This window comes from Saimiri boliviensis, chromosome 1 (genome assembly GCF_048565385.1).
Source record: "Saimiri boliviensis isolate mSaiBol1 chromosome 1, mSaiBol1.pri, whole genome shotgun sequence".
Classification (NCBI taxonomy): Eukaryota; Metazoa; Chordata; class Mammalia; order Primates; family Cebidae; genus Saimiri; species Saimiri boliviensis.
Window position 1 is genome coordinate 127,960,835 of NC_133449.1, and position 18,840 is coordinate 127,979,674.

The 18,840-nt window shown below is 41.3% G+C and overlaps 1 protein-coding gene across 2 annotated transcripts in view; it reads left to right on the plus strand.

Moving 5' to 3' along the window:
- Positions 1-11,765: 11,765 nt before the first annotated feature.
- CNGA3 (cyclic nucleotide gated channel subunit alpha 3) overlaps positions 11,766-18,840 on the plus strand; it is a 33,982-nt gene continuing 26,907 nt past the window's right edge. For both annotated transcript variants that reach the window (XM_003941288.3, XM_074388288.1), the window contains exon 1: positions 11,766-11,866. In XM_003941288.3, the coding sequence (XP_003941337.1) occupies positions 11,766-11,866 (101 nt within the window). The remainder of the gene's footprint in view (positions 11,867-18,840) is intronic.

The window sequence follows — 18,840 nt, forward strand, 5'->3', positions numbered from 1 at the left end:
ACTGGGTAATTTATAAAGAAAAGAGGTTTACTCAGCTCATAGTTCTGCAGGAAGCATTATGCTAGCATCTGCTCAGCTTCTTGGGAAGCCTCAGGAAACTTATAATCATGATGAAGGCAGAGGGGGAGCATGTACATCATGGCAGGAGTAGGAGCAAGCAGGGGAGGTGTCACACACTTGTAAATGACCAGAACTCACGAGAACTCACTCACTGTCATGAGAACAGCACCAAGAGGATGGTGCTAAATAATTCAATAGAAATCCACCTTTATGAACCAGTTACTCCCTCCAGGCCCTACCTCCAACATGTGGGATTACAACTGGACATGAGATTTGAGAGGGGACACAGATCCAAAACATTCACCTACATATAACCTCCTGTGTATTGTACTTTAAGTTGTCTATAGATTACTTATAGTAGTACCTAATACAGTGTAAATGCTATGTATAACACCTATTTAGTTGTTATATTGTGTTGTTTTTATTTATTTTTGTTGTTGTATTGTTATTCTTTATTGTTTTGGGTTTTTTCAAATATTTTCAATCTGTGATTGGTTGAATTTGCAGACGCAGAACATGCAGATGAGAGAGCCAATTGTAGTATGTCATTGTGCTTTTGATTTGCATTTCCTCATGACTAAATACATGAAGAATGTTAGCATGTGCATCTTAGCCATTGTGTATCTTCTTCAGATAAATGTCTATTCAAATCCTTTGCCTACTTTTTAATTGAGTTGACTTTTTATTATTCAGTTTTAAGAGTTGTTTATATCTTGTGGATACAAGTTCCTCACCAATATATGACTTAAAAATATATTCTGCAATTCCAGCACTTTGGGAGGCTAAGGCAGGAGAATCATTTGAGCCTAGAAGTTTGAGACCAGCCTGGGAAACATAGAGAGACACCATCTCTACAAAAAAGTTTAAAAATGGCTGGGAATGGTGGTGTGCACCTGTGGTCCCAGCCACTCAGGAGGCCAAAGTTGAAGAACGGCTTGAGCCTAGGAGGTCAAGGCTGCAGTGAGCAGTAATCCAACCACTGTGCTGTAGCCTGGGTGACAGAGTGAGACTCTGTCTCTAAAGATATAAAAAAATATGTTTTCTCACATTCTGTAGATTGCTTTTTTACTATGTTGATGGCATATTTTGATACACAAAGATATTTCTATTTTGATGCAGTCCAATCTATTTTTTCTTTTGCCACTTTCACCATTCACTGTGCTGTTAACCGTTGTTGTGTCATAGATATCCTTATTAGGTTGGGAAAGTTTCCTTATACTCCTAGTTTTTAAATTATTTTTACCATGAAAGCATGTCGGATTTTTGCCAAATGTTTTTTTCTGTGTTCATGAAATTATTATGAGGTCTTTGCCTATTAGGAATGTTTTTGTTTTTGTTTTCTCCTCATGTGTTCACATTCACACATAAAACATAAGAGGACCCTCAGTAGCAATATTTGCATGCAGTGTTTTGCTCCATCATGGAACTTCTAGAATTGAAGGACTTTTAATGATCACTTGGGCCCATGATTTTCAACTCTGTCCCACAGAGTTACTTAACATGTTCTGTACACATTTTAAGTTTTTTAAAAGGTCTGTTTAAATATTTTTAGAACTCAAAAATATAGACATAGCACTGACATGTTTTCTGTACCAAACTTTAATATATTGGCTATCATGGCCAAAATTAACTTGTGTCCCAGTAACTGTTTTTATCTAAGTTATCAAATACAGTAAAATAAAGTGCTATAAGTGAATGCTTTATGCATCAGGGTTTTGTGGATGATTTCATTTTCAGTAAGGCCATTTCTGTTATTAGATGAAGAAACTAAAGTGCTGGTCACTTGTCCAAATTGGAGGCTGACCTGAGAAGAGAAGCCATCTCTCCTTTCAGTCCAGTGCCCTTGATCCCTTATACTGCCTTTCAAATGTGATTCGAGTCAAATAAAAGGTATTTCACTCAGGGTTTTCTCTCTCCATAAACCTAGAACTGCTTTAAATCACCAGGCCTCTTCACTGGCTGTACTAATGTCAGTGCTGTGCCCATGTCCATTCTGTGGGGTGGTTCACTGGTCTCAGGGTAATTAGTATTTCAGCATTGGAAAATTTCCCTTCCCCACTACAGTTCTCAAGTGGGATGGGGGCAGAAGGGAAAGGCAATTAGAAGTGTGTTTTGGAAAAGTGTTTTAGAAAAGTTTCAAGGTATGTAGACCCTGGGGGAGTTACTGACTTATCTTTGGAGTTCAATTTGACAAAGCGAGCCTGTCCAGCCTCACATTTAACTGATCATTTGCTGAGTGCATTTGCCCAGAGTGATGCTGAGACAGTTGAGTTTTGGAGGACTGAAACGGATGAGACCCAGACAGATATTACTTCAGAGAAGTAAGATCGAAGATACCATGTGGTAAAGTGATCAGTCTCTGCTGGAGAAAACAGCAGCCTGGGCCGAGTATGCCTGTCCATCAAGACTCTGTGCTCTGCCTTGACTGAGATTTTGGCTTGTTTGCCATGGCTTATGTCCAGACTTGGGTGCCTCACTAATTGGATCTGCCAAACCCTGGCTGAATAAAGTCTCATCCCCAGGGAAGATAATTCAGAACGACCTCCAGTGAACTTGTGGCACATCCGTACAGGGCTACGGACACCTCTCTGTTGTCTCTCCATTGTCAGCCGCATTCAGACTTGGAAAATGGTCATGTTTCAAACCACACAAACTGGACGAGAATGAGTTTTGATGTGTCACAATAAAAAAGGAGAAAGGGAAAAAACAAACCGAGTGTAAGGGATTACTTAGTCATCATGAGCAGGGAGCAAGTTTTTCTTTTGGAAGCGTGTTCAGTCTAGAACAAGGGGGTCGACATGCTTTGCCCCACTTTGTAACATTCTTGCTCTCTCCCTCATAAATTCCCATTTGCTTCCAACAGAATAGAAATTTTCAGTGTGACTCATTCACACAATCATTGTGAGGATCAAATGAATAAATATGCACTTAAAGTTATTAGAACAGTAACAGGCAAAGAGTAAACCATAAATACACGGCTGTTACTATCAATGTCGTCATGATGATTACTCACCAGTTTCTCCATTAATATCACATGCTCTACTACCTACTATATGTATGTGCTGGGTGTTTGAAGAATAAAGTGTTTTTTAGGAAAAAAGGAGATAGTTCTTGCCTTTAAGCCTTTTGGTGTCAGTAAAGGAACAAGAATAGTACAGGTGTAACTGGAATATGGTGAGCTGTGTTAAATGCCTGGCTACTCAGGTGTCCAGGCGACAGTGGACAGAGTCCAGGATGAGCACTAGAGTGCAAATGCCACAATTGAATCCTTGAAGGTACACAGCAAAATGTGATTATAAATGTGAAATGTAACATTGTAATGGTAAATGCTGAATAGTGCTAAGTAAATGTGATTGCTTCTCACCTGGGAAGTCTCCTTAATGGTCCCTAAGGCCGAATTAAGGATTTCCTCCCCATTCTGCATTGCACACCATCATGCTTCTACCTGTATTTCAACATTTGCACTACCCCACCCTCACTGTTTAACACACCTGTTTTCCCCATGCAGATGTTGTGCTCTCAATGGCAGAGACCTGTCTTCCTCATCTTCATAATTCTCAGGACCAGATACAGTGCCTGGGACATCATTGACAAGGAGTCAGTAAGGGGGCTGGTGGCAGGGGGATATGCTAGATTTAGTCATTTTGTAAAGAAAATGGGAATTGTCTGAAATGGCATGTTCTTAGGTCTCCAATTAAGTCCTAGAAAATATACATTCATTTGGGAGATGCTCAAGCACTACTCCTAGACTCACACCTGGGACCCACTTTAAGGTCACCTTCAGAGTTGGCAGAATGCATCTTCTTGCTATTTTTGAAAATTAAAATTCCTTTTGTGCATTTCCAATCTCCTGCAATGGTTGTGATCAACAGAACAAGCCACAGTGTGGATTTCAGAGTGAGACAAAACCAGGGGTCCATTTCCTCATCTGCAAGATGAGCATCTCTATTCCCTCTTGGGGTTCCTGAGGATTCACACGTGATGGGCATGAAAGTGTCTCTCACTCAAGGGTCCCTGGCTGAATGGCAGCTTTTATTGTCTACAAGTCCCAGGATCACTGATTGTGGCTTCATGATCTGTGAGTTCTACTCACAAAGAGTTTATCAAGGCAGGGCCAGATGTGAAAACACATGCAGTGGTTGGGTGATCTCGTAAGATGTCATGACTCAAAAACTGATAAATACAGGGAAATCATTAAGTGTTTATACAGCCTTTTCTATAGGAATTGACCAGCCAAATAATTAAGAGTAAAATTTTTCTTTTAAAAATATTTCAGCTAATTGAGGAAGGAATGATACAATAGCACCAACTTGCAAACTCTAATGACTGGATGGATCTAGTAAATGATTATCGACAGCTGCCAACATCACCCAAAGAAATATAATGAGTTCTTTTCTGCCTTCTGATGGAAGAATAAATAATCCCCTATGAAACTGTCATGGAAAAAATAATAATAAACTCACCAAGCCTCTGGGTACAGCTACCAGTATGTAGGTAACATTTCAGAGTTAGAATCGGTGAAAATTCATACTGTTAGTAAACTCTATTGGATGAATAATTCAATTTCTACACAAAGAGAAAAACTTTAGATATAAAAATATCAAGATGATATATCGACCAATCAACAAGATTGGTTCCTTATTTGGATCCTGATTTTTAAATGTATTTTTTCAAAGATAACCATTTATGACATTTATGAGACAATAAGGGGGAAAGAGCTTCTGAGTTATCTTAAACTCACATTTCCATTTAGTGATATACATTTTGCTCTGTCCTGCTCCAACCATCATTCTCCTGGATAAAGAACAAAGAATTGAAAGGGAAATTTGGCTCACTCCTAAACCTTGAGGGACTTGGGTCAAGAATACAAATGACCCACTTACCATAGTCCAAATATCTAAAAGTTAAAGATTCCCTTAGCAGTGATACCCACCCCCTCCAAAACAGAGCCTTGAACATGGCTCGCAGGCAGGCAGTTTATTAGGGGAGTGATTCCAAGGAACAGGGGTAGGGGTCGTGGAGAGGGCAAAAGGGAAGAAGGACAAGCCAACCCAGATGTCCATTGTCAAACTGATCACCACTGTGGACAGCCAGGGGTTCTCCAAGGAGCCAGGTAGAAAGTGTCTCAGAGCCATCTTCCTGAGGGATGAAAGAGTGTATTCTCTTGGGCTCCTGCTTCTGTTGGTCCAGGGTCATCCCAAGGATGTTACCCCTCCAGTGTTTGCACATGCATCAGAACGGTGATGTGGTCTCAGCAAGTGCTTCCTGGGAGAAGTAAGGAAGCCCCCAAGGCAGAAGGCCCTGGAATCCACAGTGTCGCTGAGGTGGAGTACATGGATTACCCAGCATGCAGTTGGTTGCTGTAGCAATGGCTGGACTAAAAGGTGGGCAGGAAAGATGTGAGATAGAGAACCAGAAATGACCATTACATGGACCAAGATAGCACACTTTTAAATCCAATGTGCCCACCCACCTATCCTGACAAATACACTGCATAACAACCTGTAGACCAGGTTCAAACTGAGAGTACTCAGGCCCCTTGGAGTTGAGCTCAGGCTCAAGAGCAGGAAGTCATGAGGAGAGCTGATCTCTGGTTCCCCGTCTATAACATGCCCACTTCTCTCCTCAGCCCTAAGTCCACCCCACGTCAAAGAGGCCTTGCACAAGAGGCCCTGTGCACCTGCCTGTGGATGCCCTGCCCCCATCTCTAGGCTCCATCCCCCCTGCAGCCCGCACAAACAGCTGTTCCTTGGGCATCCTTGGGCCTAAGGAAGTGCAAGCTGATGCCACCCTCAGGAAGATGGACAAGGGAAGAGTCCCAGGCAGGCTCCAGAATCAGTTCAGAGACTCTTGGACAGAGAATATTGGGGTTCTGGGCACCCAGACCATAGCTAGACCAGGGCAGGGTTCCGGGTGGGCATGGGCCCTTGATCCTATGGACTTCTCAACCCTTTGGGAGGGTTATGGCTGGAGGAGGGCCAGCATGAGGTCATTTAAAGCAGAGATCCCTCCTGCCCAGGCATAAAGGCAATACCAGCTCCCTCACTGACTTGCACTCAGGTTTTGGAGTCAGACAGATGTTTAGTCAATCCTGGCTCTGGTTGTCAGCAGCAACCTTAGGGAAATGACTCACCTGTCTGGTTTCTACATTTGTAAGAGGGAGAGGGGTTGCAGTGAGGATTGAGTAAGGAAGTGTTCCACAGCACCCACCTGTGCCTGGCACCTAGTAGCCCTCAACAGGAGGCAGGCCTATGAGAGGACAGAGGTACTGCCTCCATGCAATGGCAGTGGGACCGGAGTTTGTGCCCAGGATAGGGAATGCAGCTGAGGGGGCTGAGGGAAGGGGCACAGGCTGGAGACAATGCACTTTAGTTGGTGTAATTTGCCCAGAAATGTACAAAGAATAGCAATTCGATAGTTTTTCCAGAGTCCCAAACTTCTTTGAGATTTGCTCTGCAGCCCACTGGACTGTCAGCTCCTTGAGGACAGAGCTGCATATTGTTCTCTGATAAGTCCCCAGCTTCTAGCATATTGCCTGGCACATAGTAAGTGCTCAGTTAAAAGTGTTGAATGGACAATTTCAAATTGGATTTATTGCTTTTTTATCCAAAAACATATAAACATTCCATTTTAAAGTATTGAAAATATTGAGGCCAGGGGGAGGTGGGAGACAAGGATCTGGCCAAAGTCTGCATTTATTGAGTCAAATAGACCTGAGTTCTAATGTGGCTTCTGGAGCTCACACATTCTTTGGAAAGGTACATAAACTGTTGTAAGCCTCCATTTCCTCATCTATGCCATGAGGACATTAATAGCATCCACCTCAAAGAGTTGCATGTTAGAATAAATAACGATGTAAAAAGCTTAGTACCTTGGCTGGAATGTAATTAGATTTCAATATATTTTAACTATTACTATATTGCTTGGCAGTGGTTTTTGGATAACACACAGGAATATGTGTGTTATTTTTATTTTATTTTTAGTTCTGGAAGATGTGTGCAGGATGTGCAGGTTTGTTATATAAGTAAACGTGCGCCATGGTGGTTTGCAGTATCTATCAATCCATCCCTAGGTATTAAGCCCAGCATACCTGAGCTATTTACCCTGATGCTCTCCCTCCTCGACCCCCTGAGAGGCCCCAGTGTGTGCTGTTGTTCCCCTCCCTGTATCTACATGTTCTAGTTGCTCAGCTTCCACTTATAAGTGAGAACATAAGGTGTTTGGTTTTCTGTTCCTGAGTTAGTTTGCTGAGGATAATGGCTTCCAGTTGCATCCATGTCCCTGCAAAGAACATGATTTCATTTCTTTCCGTGACTGCATAGTATTCCAGGGAATATATGTACCACATTTTCTTTATCTAGTCTATCATTGATGGGCATTTGGGTTGATTTCATGTATGATATTGTGAATATTACTGCAATGAACATACATGTGCATGTATCTTTATAATAGAAAAATTTATATTCCTTTGGGTATATACCCAGTAATGGGATTACTGGATCAAATGCTATTTCTCGTTCTGGATCTTTGAGGAACTGCCACACTGTCTTCCACAATGGTTGAACTAAGTTACATTTCCACCAACAGTGTAAAAGCATTCCTGTTTCTACACAGTCTCACCAGCATCTGTTTTTTCTTGACTTATTAATAATCATCATTCTGACAGGCATGAGATGGTATGTCATTGTGGTTTTTATTTGCATTTCTCTAATGATCAGTGATGTTGAGCTTTTTTTCATGTTTGTTAGCCACATAAATATCTTCTTTTGAGAAGTGTCTTTTCATGTTCTTTGCCCGATTTTTTTCTTTTCTTTTTCTTTTTTTTTTTTTTTTTTTTTTTTTTTTTTTTTTTTTGAGGCAGAGTTTTACTCTTGTTGCCCAGGCTGGAGTACAATGGTGCGATCTCGGCTCACTGCAACCTCCACCTCCCAGATTCAAGTAATTCTCCTGCCTCAGCTTCCCAACTAGTTGGGATTACAGGTGCCTGCCACTAGGCTTGGCTAATTTTTTGTATTTTTAGTGGAGATGGAGTTTCACCATATTGGCCAAGCTGGTCTTGAACTCCTGACCTCAGGTGATCAGCCTGCCTTGGTCTCCCAAAGTGCTGGGATTACAGGGGCAAGCCACCTCACGCAGCCTGCCCACTTTTTAATGGGATTGTTTTTTTTTTCTTGTAAATTTTCTTATAATGGGTTTTTTTTTTCTGGTAACTTTATTTAAGTTTCTTATAGATGCTGGATGTTAGACCTTTGTCAGATGAGTAGAATGCAAAAATTTTCTCCCATACTGTAGGCTGTCTGTTCACTGACAACTTACAGTATGGAATGATAGTTTCTTTTGCTGTGCAGAAGCATCATAAATTAATTAGATTCCATTTGTCAATTTTTGCTTTTGTGCCATTGCTTTTGATGTTTTTGTCATGAAGTCTTTGCCCATGCCTATGTCTTGAATGGTATTGCCTAGATTTTCTTCTAGCGTTTTTACAGTTTTGGGTTTTACATTTAGGTCTCTAATCCATCTTGAGTTAATTTTTGTAAAAGGTGTAAGGAAGGGGTCTAGTTTGAATTTTCCGTGTGTGGTTAGCCAGTTCTCCCAGAACCATTTATTAAATAGGTAATTCTTTCCCCATTACTTGCTTTGGTCAGATTTGTGAAAGACCAGATGGTTGTAGATCTGTGGTCTTATTTCTGAGTTCTCTATTCTGTTTCATTGATCTATGTCTATTTTTGTACCAGTACCATGCTGTTTTGGTTACTGTAGTCTTGTAGCATAGTTTGAATTCGGATAGCGTGATGCCTCCAGCTTTGTTCTTATTGATTAGGATTGTCTTGGCTATACAAGCTCTTTTTTGTTTCCATATAAATTTTAAGGTAGTTTTTCCTAATTCTGTGAAGAGTGTCAATGGTAGCTTAATGAGAATAGCATTCAATCTGTAAATTACTTTGGGAAGTATGGCCGTTTGCATAATAATGATTTTTTTTACATCCATGAGCATGGAATGTTTTTCCATTTGTTTGTCTCCTCTTTGATTTCTTTGAGCAGTGGTATGCAGTTCTCCTTGAAGAGGTTCTTCACTTGCCTTGTTAGCTGTATTCCTAAGTATTTTACTCTCTTTGTAGCAATTTTGAGTGGGAATTTATTCATTATTTAATTCTTTGCTTGTCTATTGTTGGTGTATAAGAATGCTTGTGATTTTCGTATCCTGATTTTGTATCCTGACACTTTGCTGAAGTTGCTTATCAGCTTAAGAAGCTTTGGGCTGAGATGATGAGGTTTTCTAGATATAGGATCCCTTGTCTTGTGCCAGTTTTCCAGGAGAATGCTTCCAGTTTTTGCCCATTCAGTATGATATTGGCTGTGGGTCTGTCATAAATGGCTTTTATTATTTTGAGGTATGTTCCATCAATAACTAGTTTATTGAGAGTTTTTAACAGGAAGGGATGTTGAATTTTGTTGAAGGCCTTTTCTGCATCTATTGAGATAATTATGTGGTTTTTGTCTTTAGCTCTATTTATGTGATTAATTACATTTATTGATTTGCATATGTTGAACTAGCCTTGCATCCCAGGAATGAAATCAACTTAATTGTGATGGATAAGCTGTTTAATTTGCTGGGGGATTCAGTTTGCCAGTAATTTACTGAGGATTTTTGCATTGATGTTCATTAGAGATATTGGCCCAAAGTTTTCTTTCTTTGTTGTATCTCTCCGAGGTTTTGTATCGGGATGATGTCAAACTCATAAAATGAGTTGGGGGGAGTCCTTCCTTTTCAATTGTTTGGAATAGTTTCAGAGGAAATGGTACCAGCTCCTCTTTGTACCTGGGTAGAATTCAGCTGTAAATCCATCTGGTCCTGTGCTTTCTTTGGTTGGCAGGCTATTTATTATGCCCTCAATTTCAGAACTTGTTATTGGTCTATTCAGGGATTCAACTTCTTTTTGATTCAGTTTTGGGAGGATATACGTGTCCAGGAATTTATCCATTTCTTCTAGATTTTCTAGTTTATTTTATTTGCATAAGGGTGTTTATATTATTCTCTGACGGTTGTATTTCTGTGGGGTTAGTGGTGATATTCCCTTTATCATTTTTTACTGCGTATTCTATTCTCCCTTTTCTTCTTTATTAGTCTAGCTAGTGATGTATCTACTTACTAATTTTTTCAAAAAACCAGCTCCTGCATTCATTGATTTTTTTTTAAGGGTTTCTCATGTCTCTATCTCTTTCGGTTCTACTCTGATCTTGGTTATTTCTTGTCTTCTCCTAGCTTTGAGGTTTGTGTGATTTGGGGCAAACGTTCATGGCTTGATTTCTGGCACAAGTGTAACTGCCCAAGGGGTTCACCTTGCCACTGCTTAGACAGAGCCAATTTATCAAGACAGGGGAATTGCAGTAGAGAAAAAGTAATTCACACTGAGCTGGCTATGAAGAAGACCAGAGTTTTATTATTATTCAAATCAGCCTCCCCCAAAACTCAGGGATCAGGGTTTTTAAGAATAATTTGGTGGGTAGGGGGCCAGTGAATTGGAAGTGGTGATTGGTTGGCTCAGGGATGAAATCATAGGGAGTTGAAGCTGTTCTCTTATGCTGAGTCAGTTCCTAGGTGGGGGCCACAAAATTGGTTGGTAGGTCCAGGTGTGGCCATCCGGTTATTAGAAATGTGAAAACCTGAAAAGACATCTCAAAAGGCCCATCTTAAGTTCACAATAGTGATGTTACCTTTAGGAGTAACTGGGGCTGTTGTGAATCTTACGACCTCTGGAATAATGGCTGATAACATTTAGAATTCCAGCCCCTCTCATTCTAACTTGGTGGCTGGTGGCCTTTCATTTGTTTTACAAAAACAGTTTAGCTTTGGGAAAGGGTTCTTAGTTAAATTACAAATTAAATTCCTTCCCAAGACTTATTTGGTCTATGCCCAGGAATGGATAAGGACAGGTGAGAGGTTAGAAGCAAGATGGAATTGGTTAGGTCTGATATCTTTCACTTCCATAATTTCCTTAGTTTCAATTTTGCAAAGGTGGTTTCTCAAGGATTGTGCCACATTGACAGGTGGGATCTTTCATTGGATAAGGTACTTAACATCTCTGAGGCCTGGTTTACTCATCTTTAAATGGGAATAAAAATAATAAGTCCCTCACAAGGTTATTGTGAGGACTAATGAGATGAAGTGTGTATTAGCATTATATTGTAAAGGTTTTCTGAATGTCACTTATGGTCCTTTTTTTACATGATGTTTTAAAGCAAGATTTTAGGGAGCAGTGAAAACACCTGCCAAATTGTAAGATAAAAATAAGGAAACAAGAAAACCAGGGTCAAGAAGGACACTGTGTCAGCTCAGAGAATCATGAAGACTTCATGTTCCTTGTATCATATACCAACTTGGCCATTTATTCATTTATTCATTTATTCATTCAGCACTTAACTCTGAGCAGCTCTTCAGCATGGTAGCATATAAAAACAAGCGAAAGAGTTTGTGCCTCAAGCTAGAAAGAGGAGCCTGGAGATGTCCAACTAAAACTCACTGCAGCAGGAACTACAAGGGACAGTGGAGGGTGTGCCTGCCATGGCTTGCAGGGAGGCCACGTGTAGTAGGCCTTGTCTGTGATAAGCTGGGTTTGCAGTTACTTTCCTGTCCTGGTGACATAACTGCTTTGTGTTCACATTTTAGCAATCATCTTGGTAGCTAAATGTGATAAACCAAGAAGATGGCCAAGATCAACACCCAATACTCCCACCCCTCCCGGATCCACCTTAGGGTAAAGACCTCAGACCAAGATCTCAATCGCGCTGAAAATGGCCTCAGCAGGTAAGATGGGCTTTTCATTTTATGCCTGGCTCTGGTCTTTTCCATAGCTGATCTATACTGTGGGGGAAGAACACCTTCACGTTGGCCAGCCACAGGTTGGAGGGCAGAGGAGGTAGTCACAGAGCTATCAACTTCATTTTTCATCTCACTTAATCCTCACAACCCCCAGAAAGTAGTCTTTATTCTTGTTTTAGAGCTGTGGAAAAGGAGGCTTAACTAGTTACTTAATTGCTATAAGGTAAAGAAAATGAAGATTCAAATGCAGCAGACTAAATTTTACTGTAAAAACTTCCTCAAACTGACACAATCTCTCATGTATTCATCAAAAATGCATTGGACTCTGGCTGTGCACCAGCCACTGAACTGGGTTTGCAGTCTGAGCTGGGCACCTAGGATGTAGCATGAATCAGATGCTCTTCCCTTGCCTCCAGGGGAAGGTCTGGAGGCAGGCCATGCCCAGGGCCTATAGAGGAAGTGGGTAGTGCCTTGCCAGCCAAGCCATCAGCCCCATCAATGACATCCTGACACAGGTAGGAAACAGAAATCTGGGGCCTTGAGCTCTACTTCTATCCCTGTTTCTAACTTACCAGTAGACCTGGGAAAACACATGTAACCTCTCCATGCCTCAGTTTCTTCATCTGCAGAATGTAACAGCATTTTTTCCATGCTCCTGGTATAATAGTGAGGACACCAGAAAGGATCTATTTAGTGTGTATGGCCCTTATGTTTCCTTGGTTTTGGTTTTTTGTTTGTTTCTTTTGTTTGTTTTGAGACAGAGTCCCTCGCTGTTGCCCAGGCTGGAGTACAATCTCAGCTCACTGAGACCTCCACCTCCTGGGTTCAAGCAATTCACCTGTCTCAGCCTCCCGAGTAGCTGGGATTATGGGTGCCTGCCACCATGCCGTGTAATTTTTATGTTTTTAGTAGAGATGGGGTTTCACCACGTTGGCCAGGCTGGTCTCAAACTCCTGAACTCAAGTGATCCACCTGCCTTGGACTCCAATAGTGCTGGGATTTCGGGTGTGAGCCACTGCACCCAGCCATGTTTTTAAAATTCTCAGTGAGATGATTGAGTTGAACCATGAGCAACTGTCTTTCCAATATTTCTGTTATTTTCACCCTACACATATAGAATTGAAAACTTCTCCCCACGACACAGCTTAAATGCATACTGTCTGATGGCCCCAAAATGCAAAATGACCCCTCAGTCCCCACATCCCAGCACTGGGCCCTCATGCATCATTTCTTCTCACTCGTTTTTGTTCATCACTTCCTCTCCCAAATGCACATTTGTTTTTTTCTCTGTCTACATTCTTGGTCTCAGCTCCTCAGCAAACTCTGCTAACAAGTGGTGGCCAAATAATTTCCAAAGAGATTCAGTCCCCATATAGCAAACCCATGCAGCCCTTGAACCCCACCTTCTGAGATTTCAGCAAAGAAAGGAAGATCCCAGAGCATCCCAACAGATATTTATTTCCTCCAACCATTTTAACTCTGTGTTGGGCCCCAGGAAATGTGATATAGCTTCAGAGGCGTCAGAAAAATCCATCCTACTCAAATACCTTTCTCCTAGCTGTCTGTCTGTCAATGCCTGTGTCCCACCACTGAGGACTTAGTCTTCTAGGTTAAGGCATGGCTCCTTATTTATAAGAACAAAGAACACTATTAGCACTGTTATTCACTCTTGAAACATTTGTATGTTTTAATAGTTTCTTTCCCATGTGTGAGCTAATAAAGCCCCTTGAAGGGGGCTTCAAAAGAGGGTTGAGCATTAGGGAGAAGGAGTCCAAAGATGGGGCACAGCTTCATGTCAGGATCTTGGGGCAGAAGATCCCAAGATGGCCGAATAAGAGGCAGCTCCAGAAAGCAGCTCCCAGCAAGAGATATGCAGAAGCTGAGTGGTCTCCACGATTCCAAACGAGGTACAAGGTTCATTTTGTGAGTCTGATTGGACAGTGGATATAAACCAAATAGGGCAAGTTGAGGCAAGGTGCGGCACTGCCCCACCCAGGAGGCACATGCAACCGACCAGAAGACGGGGGATCTCCCGCTTTGGGAATTCGGTTCGGATACAGAGCTCCGCCAAGCCCTCTACAACCCACAGAATAGGAGATCTTTGCCAGGCTGAAGCCTCAGTGAGCTGCATGAACAAGGCAGCACAGCAACTTCGGCCAGCACCGGGGCTGTCAGCATAGATCTAGGTGGAAGCACTGGCTGACACCGAGAAATCCAAAAGCTGGTGGACAGAGCTGCCAACCCACCAGTAAGAAGGAAAATTGAATGCAGGGAAACAGCCCAAATGGTGGGACGGCCCCCTCTCCTACCCCACACAAAACCCAGCAGCCTAAAAAACTCTCACTCCAGAGTTACGCACCCAGAACATCAGTTAGAAAGTGACCAGGAAGGCCAGGCGCGGTAGCTCAAGCCTGTAATCCCAGCACTTTGGGAGGCCGAGGCGGGTGGATCACGAGGTCAAGAGATCGAGACCATCCTGGTCAAAATAGTGAAACCCCGTCTCTACTGAAAATACAAAAAATTAGCTGGGCATGGTGGCTCGTGCCTGTAATCCCAGCTACTCAGGAGGCCGAGACAGGAGAATTGCCTGAGCCCAGGAGGCGGAGGTTGCAGTGAGCCGAGATCACGCCATTGCACTCCAGCCTGGGTAACAAGAGCGAAACTCCGTTTCAAAAAAAAAAAAAAAAAAAAGTGACCAGGAATGATTGAGCTTGGCAGGGGGAAGAGAAGCCACCATTACAGAAGCTGGTCTAATTTTCCTGAGTAAATAAAAGGCACAGCAGCTCTACTGAATCTGTGGAAGTCCAGCAGCACCTCTGCAGGCAGACAAAGGAAAGGCCTCCTCCCCAAGCAACTACCTGAGAGCAAAACTATATAAATCCAAGAGATGGAAAGAAACCAGCCCAAGAAGAATGAAACCATCAAAAACCAGGAAGTCTCTCCCCTACCATGAGATCACAACTCCTCACCAGCAAGGGAACAAAGCAAGACAGAGAACGAATTTGATGAATTGACAGAAGCGGGCTTCAGAAGGTGGGTAGTAACAAACTTCTCTGAGTTGAAGGAACATGTTCTATCCCAATACAAAGAAACTAAAAACCTTGAAAAAAGGTTAGAAGAAATGCTAACTAGAATAACCAGCTTAGAGAAGAACATAAACGACTTGATGAAGCTGAAAAACACAGCACAAGAACTTCCTGAAGCATACACAAGCTTCAGTAGCCGAATAGATCAAGCAGAAGAAAGGATATCAGAGATTGAAGATCAACTCAGTGAAATGAAACAAGAAGGCAAGAAAAGAGAACCGAGAGTGAAAAGAAATGAACAAAACCTTCATGAAATATGGGATTATGTGAAAAGACCTAATCTATGCCTGATCAGTAGATGATGTGGAGAATGAATGCTAGAAGATGACAGGGAGAGTGAATTCAAGCTGGAAAACACTCTTCAGGATATTATCCAGGAGAACTTCCCCAACCTAGCAAGGCAGGCCAACATTCAAATACAGGAAATACAGAGAACACCACAATGATACTCCTCTAGAAGAGGAAACCCAAGACACAAAATAGTCAGGTTCACAAGGATTGAAAAGAAGGAAAAAATACTAAGGGCAGCCAGAGAGAAAGGTTGGGTCATCCACAAAGGGAAGCACATCAGACTCACAGGTGATCTCTCAGCAGAAACCCTACAAGCCAGAAGAGAGTGGGGGCCAATTTTCAACATCCTTAAAGAAAAGAATTTTCAACCCAGAATTTCATATCCAGCCAAACTAAGCTTCATAAGTGATGGAGAAATAAAATCCTTCACGGACAAGCAATTGCTGAGAGATTTTGTCACTACCAGATCTGCCCTACAAGAACTCCTGAAGGAAGCACTAAACATGGAAAGGAAGAACCAGCACCAGCCACTGCAAAAAAAGAACCAAATGGTAAAGACCAATGATGCAATGAAGAAATTATGCCAGCCGGGCACGGTGGCTCAAGCCTGTAATCCCAGCACTTTGGGAGGCAGAGGCGGGTGGATCACGAGGTCGAGAGATCGAGACCATCCTGGTCATCATGGTGAAACCCCGTCTCTACTAAAAAAAATACAAAAGCTGAGGCAGGAGAATTGCTTGAACCCAGGAGGCGGAGGTTGTGGTGAGCCGAGATCGCGCCATTGCACTCCAGCCTGGGTAACAAGAGCGAAACTCCGTCTCAAAAAAAAAAAAAAAAGAAATTATGCCAACCAATGGGCAAAGCAACCAACCAGTAATAAAATGGCAGGATCAAATTCATGCATAACAATATTAACATTCAATGTAAATGGACTAAATGCCTCAATCAAAAGATGTAGACTGGCAAATTGGATAAAAAAACAAGAACCATCGGTGTGCTGTATTCAGGAGACTATCTCACATGAAAAGACACACACACACTCAAAATAAAGGGGCGGAAGAAGATTTAGCAAGCAAATGGCAAGCAAAAAAAAGCAGGAGTGGCAATTCTAGTCTCTGATAAAACGGACTTTAAACCAACAAAAATCCAAAGAGACAAAGAAGAGCATTACATAATGCTAAAAAGATCAATACAACAAGAAGAGCTAACTATTCTAAATATAGATGCACCCAATACAGGAGCACCCAGATACATAAAGCAAGTACTTAAAAACCTACAAAGAGACTTAGACTCTCACACAATAGATTTTAACACTCCACTGTCAATATTAGATAGATCAATGAGACAGAAAATCAACAAGGAAATCCAGGACTTGAATGCAGATCTGGACCAAGCAAACTTCATAGACATTTACAGAAATCTCCACCCCAAATCTACAGAATATACATTCTTCTCAGCACCACATCACACTTACTCTAAAATCGACCACATAATTGGAAGTAAATCACTCCTCAGCAAATGCAAAAGAATGGAAATCATAACAGTCTCTCAGACTACAGTGTAATCAAATTAGAACTCAGGATTAAGAAACTAACTCAAAACCACACAACTTCATGGAAAATGAACAACTGGCTCCTGAATGTAGACTGGATAAGCAATGAAATTGCTTAACATACCAGAATCTCTGGGACACATTTAAAGCAGTGTCTACAGGGAAATTCATAGCAATAAATGCTCATATGAGGAGCAAAGAAAGGTCTAAAATTGACACCCTATCATCAAAATTGAAAGAGAAGAGCAATATCAAAAAACCTCAAAAGCTAGCAGAAGATAAGAAATAACTAAGATCAGAGCAGAACTGAAGGAAATAGAGACAAAAAAAAATCCTTCAAAAAATCAGCAAGTCCAGGAGCTGGTTTTTTGAAAAGATCAACAAAATAGACTGCTAGCCAGATGAATAAAAAAAAAAGAAAAGAAAGAAGAATCAAACAGATGCAATAAAAAACGATAAAGGAACATCACCACCAACTCCACAGAAATACAAACTACCATCAGAGATTGCTACAAACAACTCTATGCATACAAACCAGTAAATCTGGAAGAAATGGATAAATTCCTGGACACTTGCACTCTCCCAAGATAAACCAGGAAGAAGTTGAATCCCTGAATAGACTAACAACAAAGGTTGAAGTTGAGGCAGCAATTAATAGCCTAGCAACTAAAAAAAGTCCAGGTCCAGACAGGTTTATAGCCAAATTCTACCAGACGTAGAAAGAGGAGCTGGTATACCTCCTTCTGAAACTATTGCAAACATTACAAAAAGAGGGAATCCTCTCCAACTCATTTTATGAGACCAACATCATCTTAATACCAAAACCAGGCAGAGACACAACTAAAAAAGAAAACTTCAGGCCAATATCCATGATGAACATCAATGCAAAAATCTTCAATAAAATACTGGCAAATAGAATGCAACAGCAAATCAAAAAGCTTATTCATCATGATCAAGTAGGCTTCATCCCAGGGATGCAAGGCTGGTTCAACATATGCAAGTCTATAAATGTAATCCATCACATAAACAGAGCCAAAGACAAAAACCACAAGGTTATCTCAATAGATGCAGAGAAGGCCTTTGACAAAATTCAACAGCACTTTATGCTAAAAACTCTCAATAAACTAGGTATGGATGGTACATACCTCAAAATAATAAAAGCTATTTATGACAAACCCACAGCCAATATCATACTAAATGGGCAAAAACTGGACACATTCCCTTTGAAATGTGGCACAAGACAAGGATGCCCTCTCTCCCCACTCCTATTCAATATAGTATTGGAAGTTCTAGCCAGAGCAGTCAGGCAAGAAAAAGAAATAAACGGTGTTCAATTAGGAAGAGAGGAAGCTGAATTTTTTCTATTTGCAGATGACATGATTGTGTATTTAGAAGACCCATCATCTCAGTCCAAAATCTCCTGAAACTGATAAGAGAAAGCCAAATCAAAAGTGAACTCCCATTCACAATTGCTACAAAGAGAATAAAATACCTAGGAATACAAATAACAAAAGATGTAAAGGACCTCTTCAAGGAGAACTACAAGCCATGCACAATGAAACAAGAGAGGACACAAACAGATGGAAAAACATTCCATGCTCATGGTTGGGAAGAATCAACATCATGAAAATGGCCACACTGCCCAAAGTAATTTACAGATTCAAGGCTATCCCTATCAAGCTACCAATGACCTTCTTCAGAGAATTGGAAAAAAACTTCAAACTTCATATGGAATCACAAGAGAGCCCACATAACCAAGACAGTCCTAAGCAAAAAGAACGAAGCTGGAGGCATCACCCTACCTGACTTCAAACTGTACTACAAGACTACAGTAATCAAAACAGCATGGTACTAGTACCAAAACAGAGATATAGACCAATGGAACAGAATAGAGGCCTCAGAAACAACACCACACATCTACAATCATCTGATCTTTGACAAATCTGAGAAAAACAAGCAATGGGGAAAGGATTACTTGTTTAATAAATGGTGTTAAGAAAACTGGCTAGCAATGTGCAGAAAGCAGAAAC